This window comes from Lineus longissimus, chromosome 14 (genome assembly GCF_910592395.1).
Source record: "Lineus longissimus chromosome 14, tnLinLong1.2, whole genome shotgun sequence".
Lineage (NCBI taxonomy): Eukaryota > Metazoa > Nemertea > Pilidiophora > Heteronemertea > Lineidae > Lineus > Lineus longissimus.
This window is the reverse complement of record NC_088321.1, coordinates 15,393,977-15,417,511: the sequence shown is the minus strand read 5'-3', so window position 1 is coordinate 15,417,511 and position 23,535 is coordinate 15,393,977. Positions and strand designations below refer to the sequence as shown.

The window sequence follows — 23,535 nt, the reverse complement described above, 5'->3', positions numbered from 1 at the left end:
GTCCATTGCGTCATACTATCAATTGGATCGCCTTGTAGGTTAGATTGGGGGACGAGAGGGGTCTACTGCGGTCGGAGTGTGGCGGCAATGTCTAGCTCGGAGGAGGCGATGGTGCTCTTTCCTTTCCATATTGCCCCTGGTCTTTGCCAATGTGTCACTTTCTCACTGGTATACGTTGGTGTCGTCATGCTCATCAGATATGTCTTATGCTCTTACAGGGTAGACTTCCCAGGAAGTAGACACGTTCCCCTAGTCAAACATTTGTTCTGTTCCTCCTGATTGCATTCTTTCTGTTCAAATGCCCCGCCACAACTGCCAACCATAGAGAAAGGGCCTAAACAGGCCTATGAATACAATGTAAAATGATTTACTGTCCCCTTGACTGGGCAGGGGCACAAACAATTCATTTAACACTAGCAATAACACCTTTTCCAAGACAAACTATATCCAATCATCAAAATCCGCTGTCACAAAAGCATAATTGGTGGTTGTATTTAATTGAATAGTACGGTGACTTATTTTGATAGACCAGTGACTGGCTGTCAAACCCATAGTATTATGCAGATCAGATCCTAGAATTCTTGGCGATTGCTCCACGTGCGAATCTATTTATAGTAACACCCGGTGGCTCTCCGATGAACAGAAAACTGCTGCAAGAATACACAATGATTTTGCAATAAACAGAATATTTATTTGGGGCGTTCTAAAATTGAAATAATGTGGTTCCTAAGGTGCATTGGTGGTTGCTATTACATAGAAATTATTCTCCATTTTATTCCGGAATGATTTTCCGGTAAGTTAGGACAAAAAGTAATTAAAAGTATTAATTTTGGTGAACTTTCTATGTGAATTATACTTCTATTATTGATCTACTATCCCAAAAAAATATTGTTTTTGTCCTTAATGATGCATTTTAGTTCTGAGACTATTTGAGGAACATTTCTGTAAAGTTTTGGAGATATTTCCACAGCTGATATCAATTTGTATTTAATATTTCCTTATTTTTGGTGAGAAAATAAAATCCGGCTCAGAATTCCGCGCCAGAACGATGTTCATTTGTTTGAACTCGTGACGTCAGCGTGTAATCTTTTTAGCGATCGCATTGGCTGGTTTTAAATCAATCTATGAATATTTATGAGGAGGTAGGGGTCTTTGTATTGGAGCAATTGCGAGACCCCAGTGCGCAGTATTGACGCTCCCGCGCGTTGTGGCGAATTCATCACTTGTCTTTGATCATTGAGGAAGCAAGAGGGCTGCCGTTCTTAGTTTAACAAAACCAGCTTCAAGATGCAAACGAAAACGCGTCCGTCACGAATCGAGTTGGAAAGGAGAGGAAGAGAGATTCACGAAGTATGTACCGCCGATTTTTGCCGAATTCAGTGTGTGTTTATCCGTGTTTGTGAGAAATTTCTGTGGTGTTCTGACCCGGTGAAATTTGGCACATGTTTTGGATTTTGAAGGATGCGGCGATTTGCTGTTGTCAAAATTTCTCGTCGGACTCTTAATATCTATTTCCGATTTCGGTATCATTTTGTTTCAATGGTTCAATTGCATCACTTGCACCATGTCTGTGGTTTCAAATCATTCGATTTCTGTCAAAATTCACGAAAAAATTGTGATCGGTGTGAAAACTTGTCGTCGTGCTTCGCATTGTGTGTACATTATTTGAGTCAAATATGGCGCCGTTTCATCGAGATGAAATGTCCAAAACAACTCTCAATATCTTTTTACTGGTTGAAGATTTCACTCCTAAAATTTGTGTACCAGACCAAATAACTATTCCCTATGTTCGAGTATCTTTGGTTTGATAAGAATCGGTTCAGAAATGTTTGTTTACATCGTGACGAAAACTGTCTTCGCTTCATCTTTAAAAATCCAACATGGCCATTCGGGAAATTTCATCTCGGGACCAGAATAAAATCTCTGCATACGGCAAAGCCTGTTGATGAAAGTGTGCCGCTTCTTCACTAAATTGTTGACAAATATGTCTTCTTTTGATCCCCCAAGCATGAAATCTTAATTCCAACAGGTTCACCTGTTTGTTTTGATTTTTCGATGGGGTGTCTGACCGCTCATTTCGTAATACAAACTCCATGCATTGATACACAGTCGCCATTTTCTTCTCGACAACCCTGAGAAAAAATGATTTTGCAAAACGGGGGAAATTTGCTGTTTTTTGGTGTTGAATATGAATATTGCACACTTTTAGAAAGTGTTTGCCACAGTCCTCAATCCGATGCATGCTTCGGTCATGTAAACATGACACACACTCATGGCCGATACACTGTGTTCGCTTATTGAGTCATTGAAGACACCGGCCGCCATGTTGCAAAGTCGGGTTTTCGTGCGTCTTAAACGTTATTTGTGATAGCTTTTTATAAAACAATGGTCTGGTTATTTAGGGCTTGGTTCGTCCTGACCCTGTGTGATTTTTTTCCGTAAAATTTGCAGTAGTTTTGTCAAAATCTATGTTTTTGTGCTGGCGTCTATCCCCGGTTCAAACTTCTGTTCAGAAGTAGAGCAGTCGGCAACTCCGTCAGTGTAACATTTTACATCAGTACTTTTTCATTTCACTCAAAATAATTTATTCAACGCTACCAAATGATAGATATAGTATTCTTCTCAAGTTTCCTGTGGTCTGATTGTAAATTTTTGTTCAGATAACTTCAGAATCTGAAGTTTCATATTTCAATCTTCACGGGTTTTCGAAAATTTTCCCAATCCGACGCCATGTTGTTTTACAGAGTTGAGTTTAGCGTGCCTGATTTGTCCGATGAATTCCCTCCGATTTCGCCCAAATCTCACTAATCATGACCTTTATTTCAATTCTGTATGATATATATCATCAACTGCTTTCGATTGGTACCAAATATTCCACCCCATTATGGTTCTATTTCGGTTTAGAGGCAGATTTTGTTGGGACGAAAAATGGCGATCTCTCCTCGGTGGTGCTCGTCTTTGTTCTGAGCCCTGGGTATTGATGAATGATGTGTGGGCTTCAGTTTTCGAGTTCAGTTTCGCGTTGTGTTTGGGGCCTTAAAGTCACTGACATGTTGTCAATTATGATCATTATCGTTTATTATTGCATAATATGCCCCAATAAAAAGTCTGGCTGTTGTCAGGGCTTTATAGTTTTGTGAAATAAACATTTTCATGAGTGAAATATCTGGTCACGTGACCTGCCCAGGATTTCTGCATACATTATGAAAATACATTGTAGCTTGATAAGCTTGGAATTGTGGCAAATATGAATGGGTGTTGTAATTTACATGTTTAATGTGTGTAGCCGTTGACTTCTGACTTATCACTGTAGTGGATGAATATAGTTTGAATGTACGCGCAGCATTCAATGTAGGTCAATTTTATTCAGGGCTGTTGTGTTTGCTGAATAAGTGAAGATGAAATAACTTTGGTTCCCATGGTAACTGTTGACCAACAATTTTGTGAGCCACAATTAAAGCCACATGTCTGAAGGGGTATATTCTCGATGCTCACATAGTCTTCATTTCATTGACTTTGCATTCATCAATTATGAAAACGGAAGATTTCTAGACGCGTCACATAACAAAACCATCTTCTTTGTACTTACAGATCAAGGAATTGAACTTGGACAACTGCAGGAATTGTGAGGAGGTCGAAGGTTTGACGGAGGAGTACATCAACTTGGAAGTACTCAGTCTCATCAACACTGGCCTCCGGTCGTTACAGAAATTCCCCAAATTGCCAAACCTCAAACGTGTAAGTATTCTAAAGTTTTCATAGAGTTCAAGCAATCTTGAGAAGCAGGAATATACACTGTGGCACCTGATTGGAAAGGCAATGACGGCATCTTGAGGGGACTGTCAAAAGCAACATGATGAGACTATGAGCACTGGGCTATGATCAATCTGATTCCAACGCTCATACTGATAGCTTTAAATTCCCCCAATCTGCTTGGGTCCCCAGCTTCCTGGAATCCCGTCCTGAAATCTAAAAATGTGTGGCCCTTTATTGGAACCAGTTCCCCAATAGTCATGTTTGGTCGGACGGATTCTTATCTTTATGTGTTTTTCTTGCAGCTTGAGTTGAGTGACAACAGAATTACTGGAGGGCTTGAGAAATTGAAAGGCTGCCCCAAACTCACAACTCTAAACCTGAGCGGTAATAATATCAAAGACTTTGAACCACTGAAAGAATTGGTAAGTCCCTTTCATTGAGGAATACATCACTCGATCGTCTGCTTCGAAAACTTGTTTCGCTACAATCCACATTGAAGTGGCTTATAAGTTAGTTTTACTCTGGTAGCTAAGTGAATCATGAAATACATTACAGCGGCGCAAAAGTAAGTTACAATGTTCCTCTTTTCAGGCCGAACTGAGCAATTTGAGAACGTTAGATCTGTTCAACTGCCATGTGACGAACTTGGACAACTACCGAGCGAGAGTGTTTGCTATCTTGCCGCAGTTGAAGTGGCTCGATGGGTCCGATATCAATGATAAGGAGGCTGACGATGAAGATGAGGAGGATGGTGAGTGTACAGACTACAAGTTGTTTTGCTGCAGTCCGTCGGTGTAATCTCTGCCGTCTCGTGTGTTTACTCCCTTGATGCCCGGTGTTTTGGCTGGATTGATGCTCCCTTCAGCCATGTGGCAAGCCTCTCGGGTGTCCCAGTGGGGGCAGTCCTGGAGCACATGCTCTGGGGTGTTGCACCGGCACCTCCAATTCAAGACTACGTCAAGTTCGTCCTCATGAAGTGGGATCTTGATTGAAGTAAACATTTTGTTATTCTGTTCTCAGATCTTGGTGACGATGACGTCGATGATGAAGACGAAGAGAATGAGGAAGATGGAGAGGAGGACGGTTTAGATGAAGGTAAGGAAGCAGCTTCTTCAGATTCGTCAGTGTCCTCCATGACACCATCTGTCAGGGCATACCACTATACCTCAGCACAGCCACTCTTTAGTGCTCGGGAATTGTGCAAAGGGTTTCTAAAGTGCTACCCTACCTTAACTTGCTGGCCACCCTACCTTGTGTTGCACACTGGCAAACTCTTGAATATCTTGTGTACCGCCCTACCTCGAGAGAAAACCCAACCCATGACATTCATTTCTGTTGTGGTATCTTCGGGGGGCCAAGGGTGTGAATCTTCATGCATCGACTGTGAAACACCACCTTCAAGTCCAGTTCTGAACACTTCGTAACAACTTCTGCCGATCATGGTGTTGATTCAAAGAGTGTTGTGCAGCTTTCCCCTGGCATCTCATGGGAACCACCACCTTCAAGTTCCATTCTTTCCTACAGATGATGATGACGACGATGATGATGATGACGACGATGAAGAAGATGACGACGAGGATGAAGTTGGTCCAGTAGCTGTGGCTGGATTAGATGAGGACGACAGTGATGATGATGAGTTAGGGGAGGAAGAAGAGGAAGAGGATGACGAGGGACAACCTGACTTGGGATATCTTTATAAGGAGGGAGACCTTGGGGTGAGTGTTGTGTTCATTGTGATGATATAACCCTTTGTATTGGTCAGGGTTGCCTGCCTTGACACACAAAACCAGGCTCAAAATGCAAGCGCATTCACTCAGGACTGAAAAGTCGATGCACATTTTAGATTAGGCCACATGGTAGGCGTTGTGATCTTGAGTCGGACCAGAGCCTTGTCACAGTAATTTTGGGCCAAATATATGTGGAAGCGCTTGCCTTCTGCCATCCTGGTTTTCAAGTTACCATGCTGCTCTTTGTCAAACCTGCTGGGCTGACTTTCAGTAACACTTGCGATGTTGTTGTTAGTGACAGGTATGGTCATCTGCCACCAATACATTCAGTCATATTTCCTTGGCCCTGCAACATGAGAGCAATGTGATGAGACTATGAGCACTGGGCTATGATCAATCTGATTCCAACGCTCATACTGATTGCTGTCGAGAATTCTAAGGTCTGCATGAAATAGGAAGTCGCGTTTCTAATGTGTGTTGTTTACTCTCCCTCAGGACGATAGTGAAGGAGAAGAATTCGAACCTGGTGAGGGCGAGGTTGATGAAGATGAGGAGGACGTAGAAGATGAGGAAGAGGAAGGTATGTATGGCTGCAGTTCATGATAGGCAGTATTCATCTGGCCTACCACCCCTTGCATCCTTATGAGCACTGAGCTTAAGGATAGTATTATATGGAGTTATCTGCTGCATTATGATGATGGCAAATGTGACAAAGACCTCGCAATGTGATGAGACTATGAGCACTGGGCTATGATCAATCTGATTCCAACGCTCATACTGATTGCAAATTCCATACATAGTAGAAAATTGTATTCCTTGCTTGAATGTGGCACCAGTGACTGAAAGTGACGATGTTTATCAAACTAAAGATATTTCACCTTCTATTCTAGGTGAGGAAAATGCAGCACGGGGGCAGAAACGAAAATTAGAAGAGGAAGACGACGCGTAAAACCACCAGCGCCACCTTTCATCAATATCATGAATCATTTGTAAAATAGCATGAACATGGAGGTTACAGTGCACCATCGTGATGGGCTGGCGCGCTGCCTCCAGAAAGGACTGGTTTCACGGGCAGTGAGCTTGTCGAGGCTGTGAGTTCATGATCGCAGAGTTCAGGATGTGTCTGCATCCCGTGCGCGGACCAATGATCGTAAACCGCTAATGGACTCACTTTAAATGACACCGGCCATGAACTGATCTCACAATCTCCAATGACGGACTAATGCCCGCACGAGTTATGTCAAGGCTGTGTAGCAGCACCCGATCGGATTCAGAATCGTCACATGGACGTCTCTGGGCTTGTGTGGAATTGTTTTCGATTTTCTGAAAGCTGCCTCACGAACTGTCCAAACAGCTAAAGCAGATGAATGAATTCGCTGAACGGTTTCTTACAGCAGCAGGTTATGGAATTGCAAATGAGTTTGGCGAAGTGTTCAATTAAATTACAGTGCTTGTCTGAAGGTGAGGTTCATCCATTAGTTTGTGAACATATTGATGTCTGTTGGAGTTGGTAGTGTCAAAATCTATCTTTAGGTGGCGCTGGAAGCAAGCTCATGCACTTCACAGTAGCTTGAGTGTAAACTATCAATTCTGTGACACCACTATGTAAACAAATGGGCAAGGCCCTTATGCTTTTAACCCCTTCATTCCTGTATTGGACTCTTCTAGTCAATGCATTAGAATTGTCCATTCAGGATAAAGGGTGTGACAGGTGGGTATGTGTTGGTATTGGGCATTGTCATAGCGGGTGGTTTGTACAGTAAAGAGGGAGGGTGTGTACAAAGTCTTGATTGATGTTTTTACCTAGTGCTTTACTGGCCGTCGAGGGTTTTTCCTCGCAGTTGTAGGGCAAGCTGTGAATCAACAGAAAAATCAGCAGATTTTCCACTATTGGTTGGCATTTGGTTTCACGTTTTGATGGTGTTATCGCAAATAATGAGAGGATTTTTATAACCCCAAGGTGGCAGCAGAGGTTAGTAGCCCAAAACAATAAAACATAATCCTGTGTCAATTCCTTAGAGAGAAAGCTCAACGTTGGGCTGCTCTATTTCAACTGGGACTAGATTGTTAGTCTGGCATTTTTAGTCTTTCATTTTGCAAGTATTTCTAGCAAAAGAGGTAGCAGCTAAAATGGGTCAGTCGTGGAAACTTTGTTGATATCTCTGTGTGGTAAATAATTCGAGAATTGAACGTAATTACGGTATATAGTCTTGTAGGAGAGATATAGATTTTTGGCCGCTAATTTTCACCCGAGAGTAGGATTTATAAAATGTACAGTGTGCTGGTTTTGTGTGGCAAAAATTAAGCCGAGTTTGAGAACATACCATTAGAACTTTTTGTATTGGTTTAAGTAAACACTGATTCGATTGATCTATCAGATTTTCTTGTTTAAACCCACCCGCAAGATAGAGAACTTTTAGATTTGAACTCTGAGCCTACAAGTTTTATATGGGTGACATAAGACCTGGTTGTCGTCTCTTCTCTGGCCCTTTTTTGCCAAACAGACCAGTACAGTTTTTCTGACTCGCCCTCCGATTCTCTCTAAGTTTGTTTTATATAAAATAATGAGTACATGTTATGTAAAATTATGTTGAATGAGCGTCAGGTGTACAGTTATACAGTTATGCAACAGCAGCGATAACCTTTGCACCCTCACTTTCTCAAGTGGACTATTCTGATGCATTAACTGGATTAGTCCAAACAGGGAAATGGGGGTGTAAAGGCCGAGAGTGAAATTTACTTTGGACAAATTGCAAATATTTTCATGGATATTTGCACTAAAATTTGGGGATTTTTGATGAAGTGCTTTCTAACATTGCATCGTTGTATCAAAGATTTCAACTTCTAAAAGAGTGGTTACCAGTCAGTCTTGGGAGTGATTATGATTAGCATTAGCAAGCCCAACAAGGTTCTATAGGTTTCTGTGTAATGCTGCAGTGTTGATGAACTTGTGCATAGATAGTGCTGCCATCTATGCTAAACCAATTAACTATAAAACCTTGACGCTGTCGTGTCCAAGTTCATCATGCTCGGTTTGTATTCATGGTATACACTGGCTTTGGTCTAAATTGAGCTGCATTTAGCTTCAGTTGGAAACATCTTCAATTTGCCAATATACTATTTTCAAAAGTTTCAACGCTGATGACGGGATATTTTCCTGTCCGTCTTTGCTTCCAATACGATCCCCAGAAGTACTAATTGGGCTACAGAGTCACATTTAACGGAACTTTTTGTAATCCGACCAAAATTCATGTGAAAGTAAGGGCACACCAACCACTATTGTCATGTATCGTCTTGGCAACTTTGAAATTGTTACCATGGAAACAGTTTGTATCTTTTCTCGCGATAGTGACCATATTGAGACAAACACTCTTGTTGCAATAAATTTTTATAACATATTTTGTGAAAAGAAATTTGCGATGTTTCTTTCATTTCTTTCGGACAAAATTGCAATATCCGAGGACTGTGCAGTTCAAGACTGTAGATGGCTCTAGTGGGATGGCTTGACACTGATACTGTTACCTGTGGCAATACTAAATATTGGGTTTGCTGCCAATATTTAATGGTTTATGCATTAGAGTTGAGATTTTCACACTTTTCAAGTTGGCTTTTGTGAAAAATAAAACGCAATGATTTCACAGTTGACAGTATTCAGTTGTGCTCTGACTTCGAGTACATCCTTTAAAAGGCCGCTTGAGAAGAGGCAGATTGCTTCCCCTGTTGGATAAGTTTCACCACAGCTAAATGCAGGACAGTTGAGACCAATGAAGACGCATATTGAGATGAGTGGCCAACTTGTAATCCATTTTTTGGATCAGAGCAAAAGAGATATGTGACCCACCACGACAAAATGAGTCACATGTCGCACAGAAGATGAGCCTAAAATGACACCAGGACATAATAGAAAGAAATTGATGTACTCAAATGGTGCAGAAGGCAGTCAAGACTGAAATGAACAACCAGTCCGTCTCAAACTGTTAAGCTCGGAGCGACATGAGACTTGTTTCGTCATGGCAGGTCACACATTGTGTTTGTGTGCTCCAGCTGGATGAGGGACCTCGTCACCTGGTGGTTGACTTTAGCCTATAGTGGACTCCATACTTCTGGCAAAAATTTAATAGGGGTAAGATGCCGGTACTGATTGACCTTTGATCTTATCAGATGATTGCTTGAGTGGTTATCATGTTCCCCAGTTTTCTCTTCAAGCTAGTTATCAGGTGTAAAAGGAAAGGAGAGATAGTCAAGAAAGTTTGAGCCAGAAAGCAATTGAACTTTGGGATTTAACCTGCTGGCTGGTCATCTGTACTCATGAATTTCATAAGCAAGGTTGAGAATGGAACAAATGATACTCTTATTTTGTTTATCAATATATAAAGACACTGTGTACTTATTTTCAGCTCAAAATTCCGAGTCCTTCCCGACTTTTTCAGGTATTTTAAAAAGAAAACCACACCATTCTGGATAACCAGCTAGCAGAGGGTAAATTTCAAAATGATTGGATCTCAACAAAATTTTGGTCAAAACTTCCTGACAGTAACACGAATATATCCTGCAAATTTCAGCTCAGAATTTCAAGTAGTTCATAATATTTTGAAGTATTTAAAAGAAAAGGGCCAAGAAGCCACTATGGATATTCCAGCTGGCAGAGGGAAAATTACAAGTAATTTCAAATTGATTGAATCTCAAAGAAATTATTTTTACAACTTCCTGCTTGTAACACAAATAAATCCTGCAAATTTCAGCTCAAAATCCCAAGTCATTCATGATATTTTGATGTATTTCCAAACCTGAAGACCCCAGAGTCACTATGGATATTCCAGCTGGACGAGGGAAAATTACAAGTAAACTTTTGAGATGCCAAAAATCCAAAAGTTGTGTTCCAATTTGGCTGAAACTTACAGGATACATTCGTCTTGACGTCAGATACTCGCATAGCAAATTTGGCAGTGATCCAATCATTTTGACTTTTTTGGTCGACGCCCCCTTTTTCTCAAACAAAAAAGGGCCATAATTTTTGTTCGAATGAAAAATTGCCAATTTTTCTTCCAGATCCTCATACGGTACATCAAGAAGCATTCACAAACCAAATTTCAAGTCATTCCGAGAAAAAAAGTTTTTTTTGCGCTTTCGGATCCCTGAACTATATATATAGCCCAGGGATTTTTTTTTAACTTTTTCGGTGACTTTCTCGGAATGGCCTCAAATTTGGTTTGTGAATGCATATAAGTGTACCGTATGAGGATCCAGAAACAAAATTTGAATTCGATGATCAAAACAAAATCTATAGACATTTTCTCTGAAGTGGGCGTCGCCCAAAATCACCTAAAAGTCAAAATGATCGGATCGCAACCAAATTTGGTTCAGTACTCAGACTGACATTGTCTTACGTGTCATCAAGAAAATTTTCAAAAAATTTTGATATTTTGAGAACATGTCCAACTTGTCATTTCGTGATATTTGGAAGAATAAATGCTTAATTAGCATTGATATTGATATTTCGCTTTAGCATCAATCAGATTATGTATCTATCCTTACGTTCCAAAATTTTCTGCATCTTAGCGTCGCTCGTGTTTGCCCTGAAAATCCATCCAAAATTGACGCAAAATGATATATTGTTATAATTGATATCTAGACATATCAGAACAAATAAAACACTGCCAATGTAGTTGTTGATGACGTACAGATGCTGCATCCAAAAATCAGCTCAAAATTCCAACCGCTTCATGGTTTTTCAAACATTTGGTAAATTTTTGCAAAATTCTGCCATCAAACTCAAAAAGGGGCCTTGGATCCAGGGCCTAAATGACCATCCATGTGCATGAATGTATAGGACTTAAAAGCCTGTAAGACCTGGGTACAAGGTATTTTTAAAGTGGTCTGCATCCGCAAACTGTGCGTGATATAACGCTGAAAATGCGGGATATTGATGATAGATACATAATCTGATAGATGTTAAAGTGAAATTTTTATATCAATGATGGTTTGGCAGTAATTCTTCAAAATATCACGAAAATGATATTCCCTCTCAATCAACTAGACTTTGATGTTTTCACCCCAAATCTTGGTTCAGTACTCAGACTGACATTGTCTTCCATGTCATCAAGAATATTTTCAAAAAATGTTGATATTTTGAGAACATGTCCAACTTGTCATTTCGTGATATTTGGAAGGATAAATGCTTAATTAGCATTGATATCGATATTTCGCTTTATCATCAATCAGATTATGTATCTATCAGTACGTTCCAAAATTTTCAGCATCTTAGCGTCGCTCGTATTTGCCCTGAAAATCCATCCAAAATTGACGCAAAATGATATATTGTTATAATTGATATCTAGACATATCAGAACCGATAAAACACTGCCAATGTAGTTGTTGATGTCGTACAGATGCTGCCTGCAAAAATCAGCTCAAAATTCCAACCGCTTCATGGTTTTTCAAACATTTGGTAAATTTTTGCAAAATTCTGCCATCAAACTCAAAAAGGGGCCTTGGATCCAGGGCCTAAATGACCATCCATGAGCATGAATGTATAGGACTTAAAAGCCTGTAAGACCTGGGTGCAAGGTATTTTTAAAGTGGTCTGCATCCGCAAACTGTGCGTGATATAACGCTGAAAATGCGGGATATTGATGATAGATACATAATCTGATAGATGTTAAAGCGAAATTTTTATATCAATGCTGGTTTGGCAGTAATTCTTCAAAATATCACGAAAACGATATTCCCCCTCAAAATGAACGGATCGCAACCAAATTTGGTGTACAACTACCTGACAGTAACACGAATATATCCTGCAAATTTCAGCTCAGAATTTAAGGTCGTTCATGATATTTTGACCAATTTCCAAACGAACTCTCAAGCCACTATTGTTAACCAGCTGGCAGAGGGAAAAATACAAGTAAACTTTTGAGATGCCATAAATCCAAAAGTTGTGTTTCAATTTGGCTGAAACTTACAGAATACATTCGTCTTGACGTCAGATACCTGCATAGCAAATTTGGTAGTGATCTGATCATTTTGATTTTTTTGGCCGACGCCCCCTTTTTCTCAAACAAAAAAGGGCCATCATTTTTGTTCGGATGAAAAATTTCAGAATTTTCTTCCAGATCCTCATAGGGTACTACGATAAGTATTCACAAACCAAATTTCAAGTCATTCCGAGAAAAAAAGTTTTTTTTGCACTTTCGGATCCCTGAACTATAGCCCAGGGATTTTTTTTGAACTTTTTCGGCGACTTTCTCGGAATGACCTCAAATTTAGTTTGTGAATGCATATTAGTGTACCGTATGAGGATCCGGAAAAAAAATTGGAATTCGTTGATTAGAACAGAATCTATTAATTATTTAATTTTTCATAAAAGTGGGCGTCGCCCTAAAATTTAAAATAATCTGATCGCACCCAAATTTAATATACAAGTATCTTATGTTGAGACAAATATATCCTGTAAGTTTCAGCCGGATACCACAAAAACTTTTGGATTTAGAGCATCTCAAAACTTTACTGGTAATTTCCCCTCTGCCAGCTGGTTATCTAGTGGCTTCCAAGTCATAATGTGCAATCTTGAACGACTCAACATTTTGAGCTGAAAATTACAGCATTTTGAGCTGAAAATTACGGCATTTTGTCGTCCGACGCCAATAAACGCAATAAGAACATTTTCGTTCCATTCCGACATCAATTTGATACAGTTTTTGGCCGTGATAGACATTTTTTAATGATATTTTCACAAAAATTTGCTGTAATTCCTCCAGTTTGAGAACAAGCCTGGTTATTTTACCAGTTATGGTTCTTTCGGCTTATTTCTCTTCATGTGTCGTCACTTCTGAGAAAATTTTGGCCATAAATTGTCACCATAGCACATTTAACAAAGCCATTTCTCAAAATGTCTTATATAACAAAGGGTTAACATTTTTTAATCCAATCTCTTGCATATATGATCATGTGTATATTGTCTATCCAAATCTTGTAAAAATTTTCATCTTAATCCGGTCGTTTGATGATAATGGGCAAAATATCATTTTTGACGATATTTTGAGATTCTCATGAAACGAGCGATGATATCAAAATTTCGCTGCTATGGTGAGCTAGTTATGGGGCAATCTACGATATCCCAAAGTTTCGGGGCGATAGCGCGATCCGAAAGGCGAAAACAGACCACCCCGAAAAAGGGCAAAAACAGCCTGGACCCTAGGCCTTAGGTGTTTTTAGTGTGTACACATTGGTGTACATCTAAAAATATTTTCACCTGGATCCAAGGTAAAAACCTGATTTTAAGATTTAGGCTTCAAAAATTTGCTGTTTTTTAGGGGGGGTCTAGAAAACCATGAAGGAGTTGGAATATTGGGCTGAAAATTGGTATGCAGGCTATTTAGGCATCACTAGGACCGTTGGCGGTGGTTTCGTTCCGCTCCGACGAGCGGTTACGGAGCGCGATTCTAGTTCTTAATTTTGCCAATAGAGGGCAGCACTGCAATCATCAGGCCTCACTCCAGAGACACAAGGGGTTAATTTTGCCATGCTTGTATGAGCTTATGGCACCTCTAAGACAATTGCATCACGTTTTAGAAGCAATCCAGGCTAACTACACTTGTTGGGGCCACTTGTGTCTCCTCCTCAAGGCTTATACGAGTGTCTTTCTGGGAGGGTACTGGTCAACGTCTCTCCCCCAAGGTGGCAGCCCTTGACTTCAGTCCTGGAATGAGCTACCCTTATTCCTATTCTTGTTAGGGTGGCCAAAAAGACTGTGTAGTGTCACCTTTTGCATCATGTTCCCAGGCAGCAAAGGCGAACCACACTTGTTGAGATTATATGAGTCTCTCTCTGATTCTGAGAGGGTACTGGTCCAAGGGCCAAGGTTGAGACTATTGATGTACAGGCCCCTGGAAATGCAGTGGGTAGCACCAATGGTAGATTCAATCATTTGACATGAAGAAATCACCACAGGTGCCAATAGTTCTGTAAAGAGATCTGTACACTAGCATTTCAAGTGTGCCATCACATCAACAAATTCATGAACACACTTGACTTCTACATGTATTAAAAGAAGAAAATTGACTTCTTAAATGCTTTGGAAACAAAATGAATTTTATTCACGACTGCCAAAAATGAAAACTGAAAGCTTTGTAACACAACGGCAGAAAACCTCAAGCCCCACTCTAGTCAATTCAATTCTGGTGAATCAGATATCGATATGAGCATGCCACTGTTAGTTTTAGGCAAGGCTTGCATAGAGTTCACAGTGACACTCATATTTTGTCGCATTTCAAATGTCACCTGACAAGAAAAGACCACTTTTTGAAGGTGGTCATGTGACACTTATTACACTCGTGTCATATCATACCATATCAAGCCAGTGTCAAACATGTCACATCGTGAATTCTATGTCAAACCTTCTGCTGATCATTTACAACTGACAACAATTTGAAGTATGCACAAAACTGTAGAGCTACAAGGCTGGTTTAACACTGGATTCAAGTTGATAAAGTAAACAACAGTGAAAAAACAGAGTTCCCACTCAAATCTGCTCATGACAAGTGTAACAAACATTGTAAATCTTATTTAAACCCACTTGTACATCATTTACACACACTACTGAGAGCAATAGCATTCCGCGAAGTTACTATCTATAGCTCACAAGGTCATTTGCATAAGATATTGATGACGTTTTAGTCACGTGACAGTCGGACATCAACACTTATTTCTACGCATTTGAGCTTATTTCAAAGTCAATTATCTTTGACCCTGCATTGTTTTTAGCATGAATGATACCATAGAGTCAGAGAGAGAAATATTCAGAACAATTATGTAGTATTTCCAACACTCGGACATGTGCCAGATTGAATCTAACTGCCCTAGTTAGAAAGCCTGAATCCATTACGAAACCGCATGTTTGTCTGACATTGCCTGTAATTCAATGATGGGGAAATAGAGGGCAGCAGCTGCAGTGACCTCATCATCGCGGAATGCTATTCTAATGTATGCACAGAACAGTGAAGCTCCAAGCCTATTTAACAATGAATTCACCTAAAACATAATGGTTCATGTAGGCATTACTGTCTCTATAACAACTAACATCAGCTGAAACACCTCAAAGGTTTCCATGGAAAATACAACAACGAATGGAACTCTATCACAATCAATGCATTCAGCTGATTCGAGACAAGGTGGAAAAAATATCAATGTGATCGCGTCGACCAAAGGAATTTAAAACTTAAAGGCTCAGTGCTGTTAAGGTTTACTTGTGCTGTAACTTCTTGAACTTACAGAGTTCATAGACCATGGGTTCCAGTATTTTGGCTAGAATTTGAAATCCTATAGCAATTAGAATGCAGATTTCAAGGGTGAAGTCCCTTCATTGTCTTCTAGAGAACAGCCTCTAAGGTTTTAATACACCATTCAATTTCATTTTGAAGGAGTTCTACATGTAACTGATTTCAAGTTCTTTATGGTCAACTCTTAAAATTGGCAAAGAGCTTTCATGACTTCAAGGTGGAAGCAAAATTGTTTGTTGATATGTGTTTCATAATGAGAGTTTTGGCATTGAGGGTTATGACGGCTTAAGACCAAGTTCATTTCAAACAGCTGAGAGATGTAGCCTTAAAGTTGAAAATATCCAATGGTGGACTTTCTGCTACTTAGCATAACATGAAATAAAAGAGCAGTTCATCAGATTATAACAACGTTATGACTGCTTTAGACCAAGTTCATTTCAAACAGCTGAGAGATGTAGCCTTAAAGTTGAAAACATCCAATGGTGGACTTTCTGCTACTTAGCACAACATGAAATAAAAGAGCAGTTCATCAGATTATAACAACGTTATGATGGCTTAAGACCAAGTTCATTTCAAACAGCTAAGAGATGTAGCCTTAAAGTTGAAAATATCCAATGGTGGACTTTCTGCTACTTAGCACAAAATGAAACAAAAGAGCAGTTCATCAGATTATAACGTTAACTCATCCATAACTGTTGTTGTTTTGGACAACACATGGTAGTTTCCTTGTTAGTGTGATGAACTGCTTCTAATTCTAGCACATTTGAGGTGTAAATCGCTGAAGAAATCCTAACAAAAATTCAACATAGGCAAAAACACGTTTCTACAATAACATGATACAGGTACTCTGAACAAAGTCAGGGGGAAATCTCATCAAAGAAGTAGCGAGCCTTTTAAAGGACAGATGTGCTATGCTGAAATCACACACTAGTTTATAAGCTTGGCCGCAGAGGGAAGGTATATGTAGTTTTTTCCCCAGGAAGGTGCGTTTTCCGAGAATTGAAAGATTTTCTGTTCAATTTTAAAGATGTTTTTCCACACTGGGGATTCATATGGTAAAATTCATAGACATTTTGGCAAATTCATGGCTTTCTCCATAAAAGGGGGGGTATGCAACATTGCCCAGCCCCCCCCCCCCCCACACCCACCACCTGTTACCTTGGTAGTTAGTTCTTTAATTCCAATGTTTTTATTCTATCATATACACATCTACTGTCCGATAGATCAGCTATTAACAAAGCAATTGATATGAGGAACATAGTCTGAACCAAATAACTGATATTCATAATAAGGAAACTTGTATATATCGATTATGATAATTACATGTTCTAGGACGTGCTCACCATCTATCTATCACAGAGAGAATCACCCAATAGCACTATGTTACAAGATCTGGGTCGCGCCCAGGTACATCAGGACCATTTGCAGGGGACCAAACCAATCTAGATGGATGCAGACCAGTCTGCTATGTGAAAGTCACCAATATGATCTCATCTGGTCTAGTTCAATGTAGACTTGCGTCATTTTAGGACTAACGCCATTCATGGAGTCGTAAGTGACGTGATCTCATCTGGTCTAGTTTGGTTCGGTATCACGTAAACGGGCCTAAGATATAAGAATGTGGCATGGCGGTAGGGAGAGGATCTACAGGGTTTTAGTAGGCCGAGGTTCTTTTGATTCTACTAGACTAGAATAGACAATGCAGGATGGAGATTCGATGATCAGAATGTGATAACATCACCAGACCTATTCTGAGTTTCACTACACTAGTTTTTGATCCTGCACAACTTTGGAAATTATACATAAGTACTTTGGAGACGCATGTTTGGCCTTAGATTGGAGTTCATTGTGCAATGGTGAGTGAACTGCCTCATCAGAATTACAACTGGGTCACTTTGTAAACAAGATATATCCAAGATATTTTCCCAATTCATACTTCAGTCTTTCTACAAAACTTGTTATTTGATGATAATATGTCTGGTTGCTTTGTAATAAACGGCCCATTAACTCATACTTTTGGTCTTTGTACTTCTCAATTATTTTGAAGTTGCTTTGAATCTTTTTTGAAGTTTTTTAACTCATCATCAAAATCTGGATGCGGTGTCACTGCCCACTTATCATGCGAGGACCCAGTACGGCGATGTTCGTTCCCAGCCGCAGCCTTATATGGAAGAGTACGCTAATGGTCTGGAATCGGACGCCAGAGTAGACCCAGTTAGCCGCAACCAGAAATTGGATCACCAAATTGATTCTCCCTGAACGTCTGACCCAAGATGAGGCTGAATAGCATTGAGGTATGATACGGAATACTCGACGCATGCCCCTTGATCTCGGATCAACCGATCGTTCCCTTGTTCGTACCCTAGCCATAAAGGATCGCAGAGCAGATTGGGGAGTCACGATATCTCCTCCACCAATTCGTACCAAAGCTACAACAGCCGCCAAAAACAAGCCAGATAATGAGGGATCACCTTGTGAAGCCAAAGATACAGCAGCCGCCGAAATCGATCCAGTGCTACCTTTAGCTACCAAAATGCCCGCCAGGGTAGCGGAAAGTGTGATTTAATGACGCACCAATAACAATGGCTGCCATTTGAAGACGGAGTAGGATAAATAGACCTCTCCTTTCATCAAAGCAACATTTGATAGTTAAGAGAAATGATCCTGACATAGAGCAGGTTGATTTTGGATGTTTTAAGATTCAATGACAATGAAGCGCAGCTTATAACCTAAGTAACCCAATCAAAATTTCAAGGTAGAATTCCACTAGCCTGTTGTACACAAAAGTCGTAACATACTTGTTGAGACATCATGCTTCAATTTACAGTGACCCAATCATAATTTCAAAGAAAAATTTCACTAGCCTGTTGTACAGTAAAGTGGTAATACATTTCTTCTTCAACATTGACCATAGTAAATGTATACTGACTGCATCTTGAGACATCAAGAGTCAAAATTACATGAAAATGAGTTGATAAATTCACTCTTCTTGCCAGTCAGCAGCGGCCATTGTTACAGCTCTCAAAGGCTTCTGCCAACTGGTACAAACTTGACTATACAACACATACTGAGCCTGAATACTTAGGAGTTCATTACAAATTAAGGCGGATCATTGAGTTTTGAAATTATGCAGAGGTAGTTGGGAGACGCATGTGAGGCCTATCATATCTCTGATCAGGGTTCATTGTGCAATTGGTGAGTGAACTGCCTCATCAGAATTACAACCCAGTCCCTTTGTAAACAAGAAATTTCAAAGAGATTTTTCCATCTTTAATTGTTGTATAAGTCTCTCGACAAAACTTTTTTTTTCGGATAATATGTCTGGTTGCTTTGTAATAAACAGCCTATTAACTCATACTTTTGGTCTTTGTACTTCTCAAATATTTTGAAGTTGCTTTGAATCTTTTTTGAAGTTTTATAACTCATCATCAAAATCTGGATGCGGTGTCACTGCCCACTTATCATGCGAGGACCCAGTACGGCGATGTTCGTTCCCAGCCGCAGCCTTATATGGAAGAGTACGCTAATGGTCTGGAATCGGACGCCAGAGTAGACCCAGTTAGCCGCAACCAGAAATTGGATCACCAAATTGATTCTCCCTGAACGTCTGACCCAAGATGAGGCTGAATAGCATTGAGGTATGATACGGAAGAGTCGACGTATGCCCCTTGATATCGGATCAACCGATCGTTCCCTTGTTCGTACCCTAGCCATAAAGGATCGCAGAGCAGATTGGGGAGTCACGATATCTCCTCCACCAATTCGTACCAAAGCTACAACAGCCGCCAAAAACAAGCCAGATAATGAGGGATCACCTTGTGAAGCCAAAGATACAGCAGCCGCCGAAATCGATCCAGTGCTACCTTTAGCTACCAAAATGCCCGCCAGGGTAGCGGAAAGTGTGATTTAATGACGCACCAATAACAATGGCCGCCATTTGAAGACGGAGAAGGATAAATAGACCTCTCCTTTCATCAAAGCAACATTGGATAGTTAAGAGAAATGAAACGGCCAGGGGCCATTGTGCTCACTGTATAGATATTTGGTGGTTAGGAATTCATCCTCGTTAAAAAACATGCTACATGTATAGTATATAGGTCAAACCAAAGTCAACCTTGAAAATTAGGTCAAATCAAAAACCTGTACGATATTTGTACTTCTCAAATATTTTGAAGTTGCTTTGAATCTTTTTTGAAGTTTTATAACTCATCATCAAAATCTGGATGCGGTGTCACTGCCCACTTATCATGCGAGGACCCAGTACGGCGATGTTCGTTCCCAGCCGCAGCCTTATATGGAAGAGTACGCTAATGGTCTGGAATCGGACGCCAGAGTAGACCCAGTTAGCCGCAACCAGAAATTGGATCACCAAATTGATTCTCCCTGAACGTCTGACCCAAGATGAGGCTGAATAGCATTGAGGTATGATACGGAATACTCGACGCATGCCCCTTGATATCGGATCAACCGATCGTTCCCTTGTTCGTACCCTAGCCATAAAGGATCGCAGAGCAGATTGGGGAGTCACGATATCTCCTCCACCAATTCGTACCAAAGCTACAACAGCCGCCAAAAACAAGCCAGATAATGAGGGATCACCTTGTGAAGCCAAAGATACAGCAGCCGCCGAAATCGATCCAGTGCTACCTTTAGCTACCAAAATGCCCGCCAGGGTAGCGGAAAGTGTGATTTAATGACGCACCAATAACAATGGCTGCCATTTGAAGTCGGAGTAGGATAAATAGACCTCTCCTTTCATCAAAGCAACATTTGATAGTTAAGAGAAATGATCCTGACATAGAGCAGGTAAATTTTGGATGTTTTAAGATTCAATGACAATGCAGCGCAGCTTATAACCTAAGTAACCCAATCAAAATTTCAAGGTAGAATTTCACTAGCCTGTTGTACACAAAAGTAGTAACATACTTGTTAAGTATAAATTTCAGCATTGCTGTAATGCCAGTATAGATATACCCAATTCTTTCTCAACACCCTGAAGGTCCAGTTTAATTACAATGACAAGCCTCTCAGTCAGGTCTCCCAAACTACCCAAGATTACTATGGTATGGTGGCAATGTTTACATATTTTTACATGTGCCACGAACAAAAACACTACACATGAACAACATCAGCCTTTAACATGTTATTTAGTACTTTTAAGGTATATAATTTACACACACCAACATTTACAGCGACCTCTCGACGAGCCATGCACTTATCTACCAAGCATAAAACAGAACAATACATAAACTGATTCTTAAACTTCGCCTTCCTGGAAAGCCAGGACTTAAACAGTAGCATCAGATTAGACAGGGAAGTGACAGTCCTTAGAGAAGAAGCGTCCCGATATATTTGGGGAGGAATTGTGTCCCATTCCTGCCAAAAGATGTCACCAGTCCACAAAGAGCCAAGCAAATGTTATCACCCTCCATTCCAAGCAATCCAGCAGTTCTTCTGCGAGTGTTCGTAAACATTATACGCCATCAACCCCTAAAGGCCTGTCCAATCAAAGTGTGCGATTCCTAAACAATTGATAATATCCTACACAGACGTTTGGTGCCTGCAAACTTATATTTCACATCAGCGACGCCTAGTGCCCGAATGGGGTATCGTAAGATTTAATCCTCATTCGTAGTATCCATCTCACGCAGGTGATCGCTGCTCAAGATCGGGCGCCGCATGTGAGGTTCGGGCGCCACGATCACACGCAGCGTGTTCGTGAATCCGGCGCCGGCCTTCCATCCTGTGACGAGGATAACCATGTCCCCAGGCGCGATGAAACCTCGCTTCTCGCCGAGATCGATGGCGTAGTAGATACGTCTGTCCATATCTTCGGTCCACTCGTCAGAGCGAGGTTCTGCAAATATAAACAATGTCGTTTCAGCGGCAAATCATGACGGACGCTTCCCAGGGTCGATCTTAGGGGAGTAGTGTAAGTTTTTAGGAATAAATGATGCAATAACACTATGGAATTTTGATGGAATTTAGAATGAATCCATAATGCGCTTCACATTTTAGAATATATAGACTTTACGGTGTAAAATGTTGTGATGAGCGTCCAATTGTCGGTTCTACAATAGGATGTAATCAAAGATTGCATGGTGGTAACTTTTCTGTGCAATATTCGCTGCCATTATAATGCATAGTTTACAAATATACACAAGAAGTTGAAGAAGACATTCATACTTTTCGATCTGAAAATGAGAGATATATTAGACACACTGCAATGATTTGGCAATGCACTCCAAAGGGAACCTATACTCATATCATACGTGAAATGGAGCATAGACCAGGCCCCCCCCACACTTCTGGCGATGAGTTCATCCCTCATTCAGAAGCTAGTCCACTCGAGCAAAAATCATTTCAAACGTCACTCTCTCAAGTTTAAAGTTGAGAAACCCTTGTCCGAAGATAGCATTTGAAGGAGTAACTTATAACATGTTATAACGTGGTTTTAGTGGTCATTTAACACTTCGATACATCGTTGAAATAACTTAGAAATTGGCTCAAGGAAGTGTTAAAGGAGCATGCTAGGACACCATGAAAGATTACCACACCAACAGAGTATTATGACTATAATTCTAAAACAACTTGGACAAAACATTTTATTTCTATAATGGATTATATATGACTTGTTAGCCTCGTTTTGGCAACAGAGGTTTTGATAACACGACTACTTGGGTTGGTACGAAAAGTGTGGATTATGCCGAAAGTTTGAGGAGTTTTAGAATAGAAATTGATACCTCACTGTCAATACTGATCATCTCATCAAACACTGCTTGGAGACCTATCATTTTGGTGACGTTTTAGTGCACCTTTGCAGTGTGAGACAGTCAATATTGCCAGTTTGGTATCAGTTCTTTGAAACTGAATTAAGAAAGTTGTTAGGGAAATAACGCCACAGGTGAAATTACGACGCTTGATTATCAATTTAGAGCACACTCCAGACCTTGTACTCCTGATCTCATACCCATGATAGGGTCCACCTTGGAAGAGGCTGAAAGGAGATATTACAACTAAAGTTTGAACAGCCAGTGATGATGTAGTGCAAAGGGAGGAGATAATATGGGAGTGATTGGAATAGTTAGCCATGCATGACTGAAGAGTCCTGGGCAGACAGCTCCTGAAGGTGCTCTATTTACATGATCATGCCCGCGTTAGCAACCACCTAATATCACCATGGAAACAGACCTAACCTAGCAACCAGAAATCAAATGCATCAGAACTTTGAATCTACACGGTACAAGAACCTGAATCAATCGACATGCTATTTTCCTGAGTTTGGAACAGAAGTAAAGCCATGCTTCGCTGCCGTAGCAGCTAATTTGAGTTTTGTTGTCAGCAGTAGGCCCATTCCTGTCTTTTTTTTACAGAGACAATTAATTGAATCATATTCCTGATTTCATTCAAAGACGCGACCACCACCAGATATCCCTTATGTTGGAATGCAAATCAGTGCTCTCCATATCTTTTCAGTAACTGTAAACCAGCAAATTTTTGCGAGCGTTTTAGTTTTGCAGCTTTCACGAATTGACTCGATTGCAAAAATAAAATCACAAAATAAAAAAAATTTTATTGGAAAACAGAAAGAGAGATTTCATAATCCGCCAAAATAAAAATTGTAAAATTTTTATTTTTTCAGAAATTTTCAAGGAGGGTCGAAAAGTTGGTGTGTTACAGTATCAGGCCCAGGGTCAAACTGATTTTTTTCAGCTTTCTGCAATCAATTTTTTCCTCACTTGTTGGGGAATTCCTTGAAAGTGCCCAAGGTGAACTTT

The 23,535-nt window shown here is 40.3% G+C and overlaps 2 protein-coding genes across 18 annotated transcripts in view; one reads left to right on the top strand and one right to left on the bottom strand.

The window, feature by feature from the left end:
* The first annotated feature begins 1,211 nt into the window (after positions 1 to 1,211).
* On the top strand, positions 1,212 to 17,770 carry LOC135498582 (acidic leucine-rich nuclear phosphoprotein 32 family member B-like). The gene is made up of 8 exons (XM_064788895.1): positions 1,212 to 1,350; positions 3,592 to 3,738; positions 4,059 to 4,178; positions 4,348 to 4,507; positions 4,777 to 4,851; positions 5,281 to 5,471; positions 5,979 to 6,063; positions 6,374 to 17,770. The coding sequence occupies exons 1-8, from the start codon at positions 1,288 to 1,290 to the stop codon at positions 6,430 to 6,432; spliced, it is 900 nt and encodes a 299-aa protein (XP_064644965.1). The 5' UTR covers positions 1,212 to 1,287; the 3' UTR covers positions 6,433 to 17,770.
* LOC135498580 (pyruvate kinase PKM-like) overlaps positions 14,550 to 23,535 on the bottom strand; it is a 29,902-nt gene continuing 20,916 nt past the window's right edge. For 15 of the 17 annotated variants that reach the window (XM_064788881.1, XM_064788893.1, XM_064788887.1 and 12 more), the window contains one exon: positions 14,550 to 21,614. In XM_064788881.1, coding sequence (XP_064644951.1) covers positions 21,376 to 21,614 — 239 coding nt within the window. In that variant the 3' untranslated portion in view covers positions 14,550 to 21,375. The remainder of the gene's footprint in view (positions 21,615 to 23,535) is intronic. The other 2 variants (XM_064788892.1, XM_064788894.1) reach the window with 1 other exon arrangement.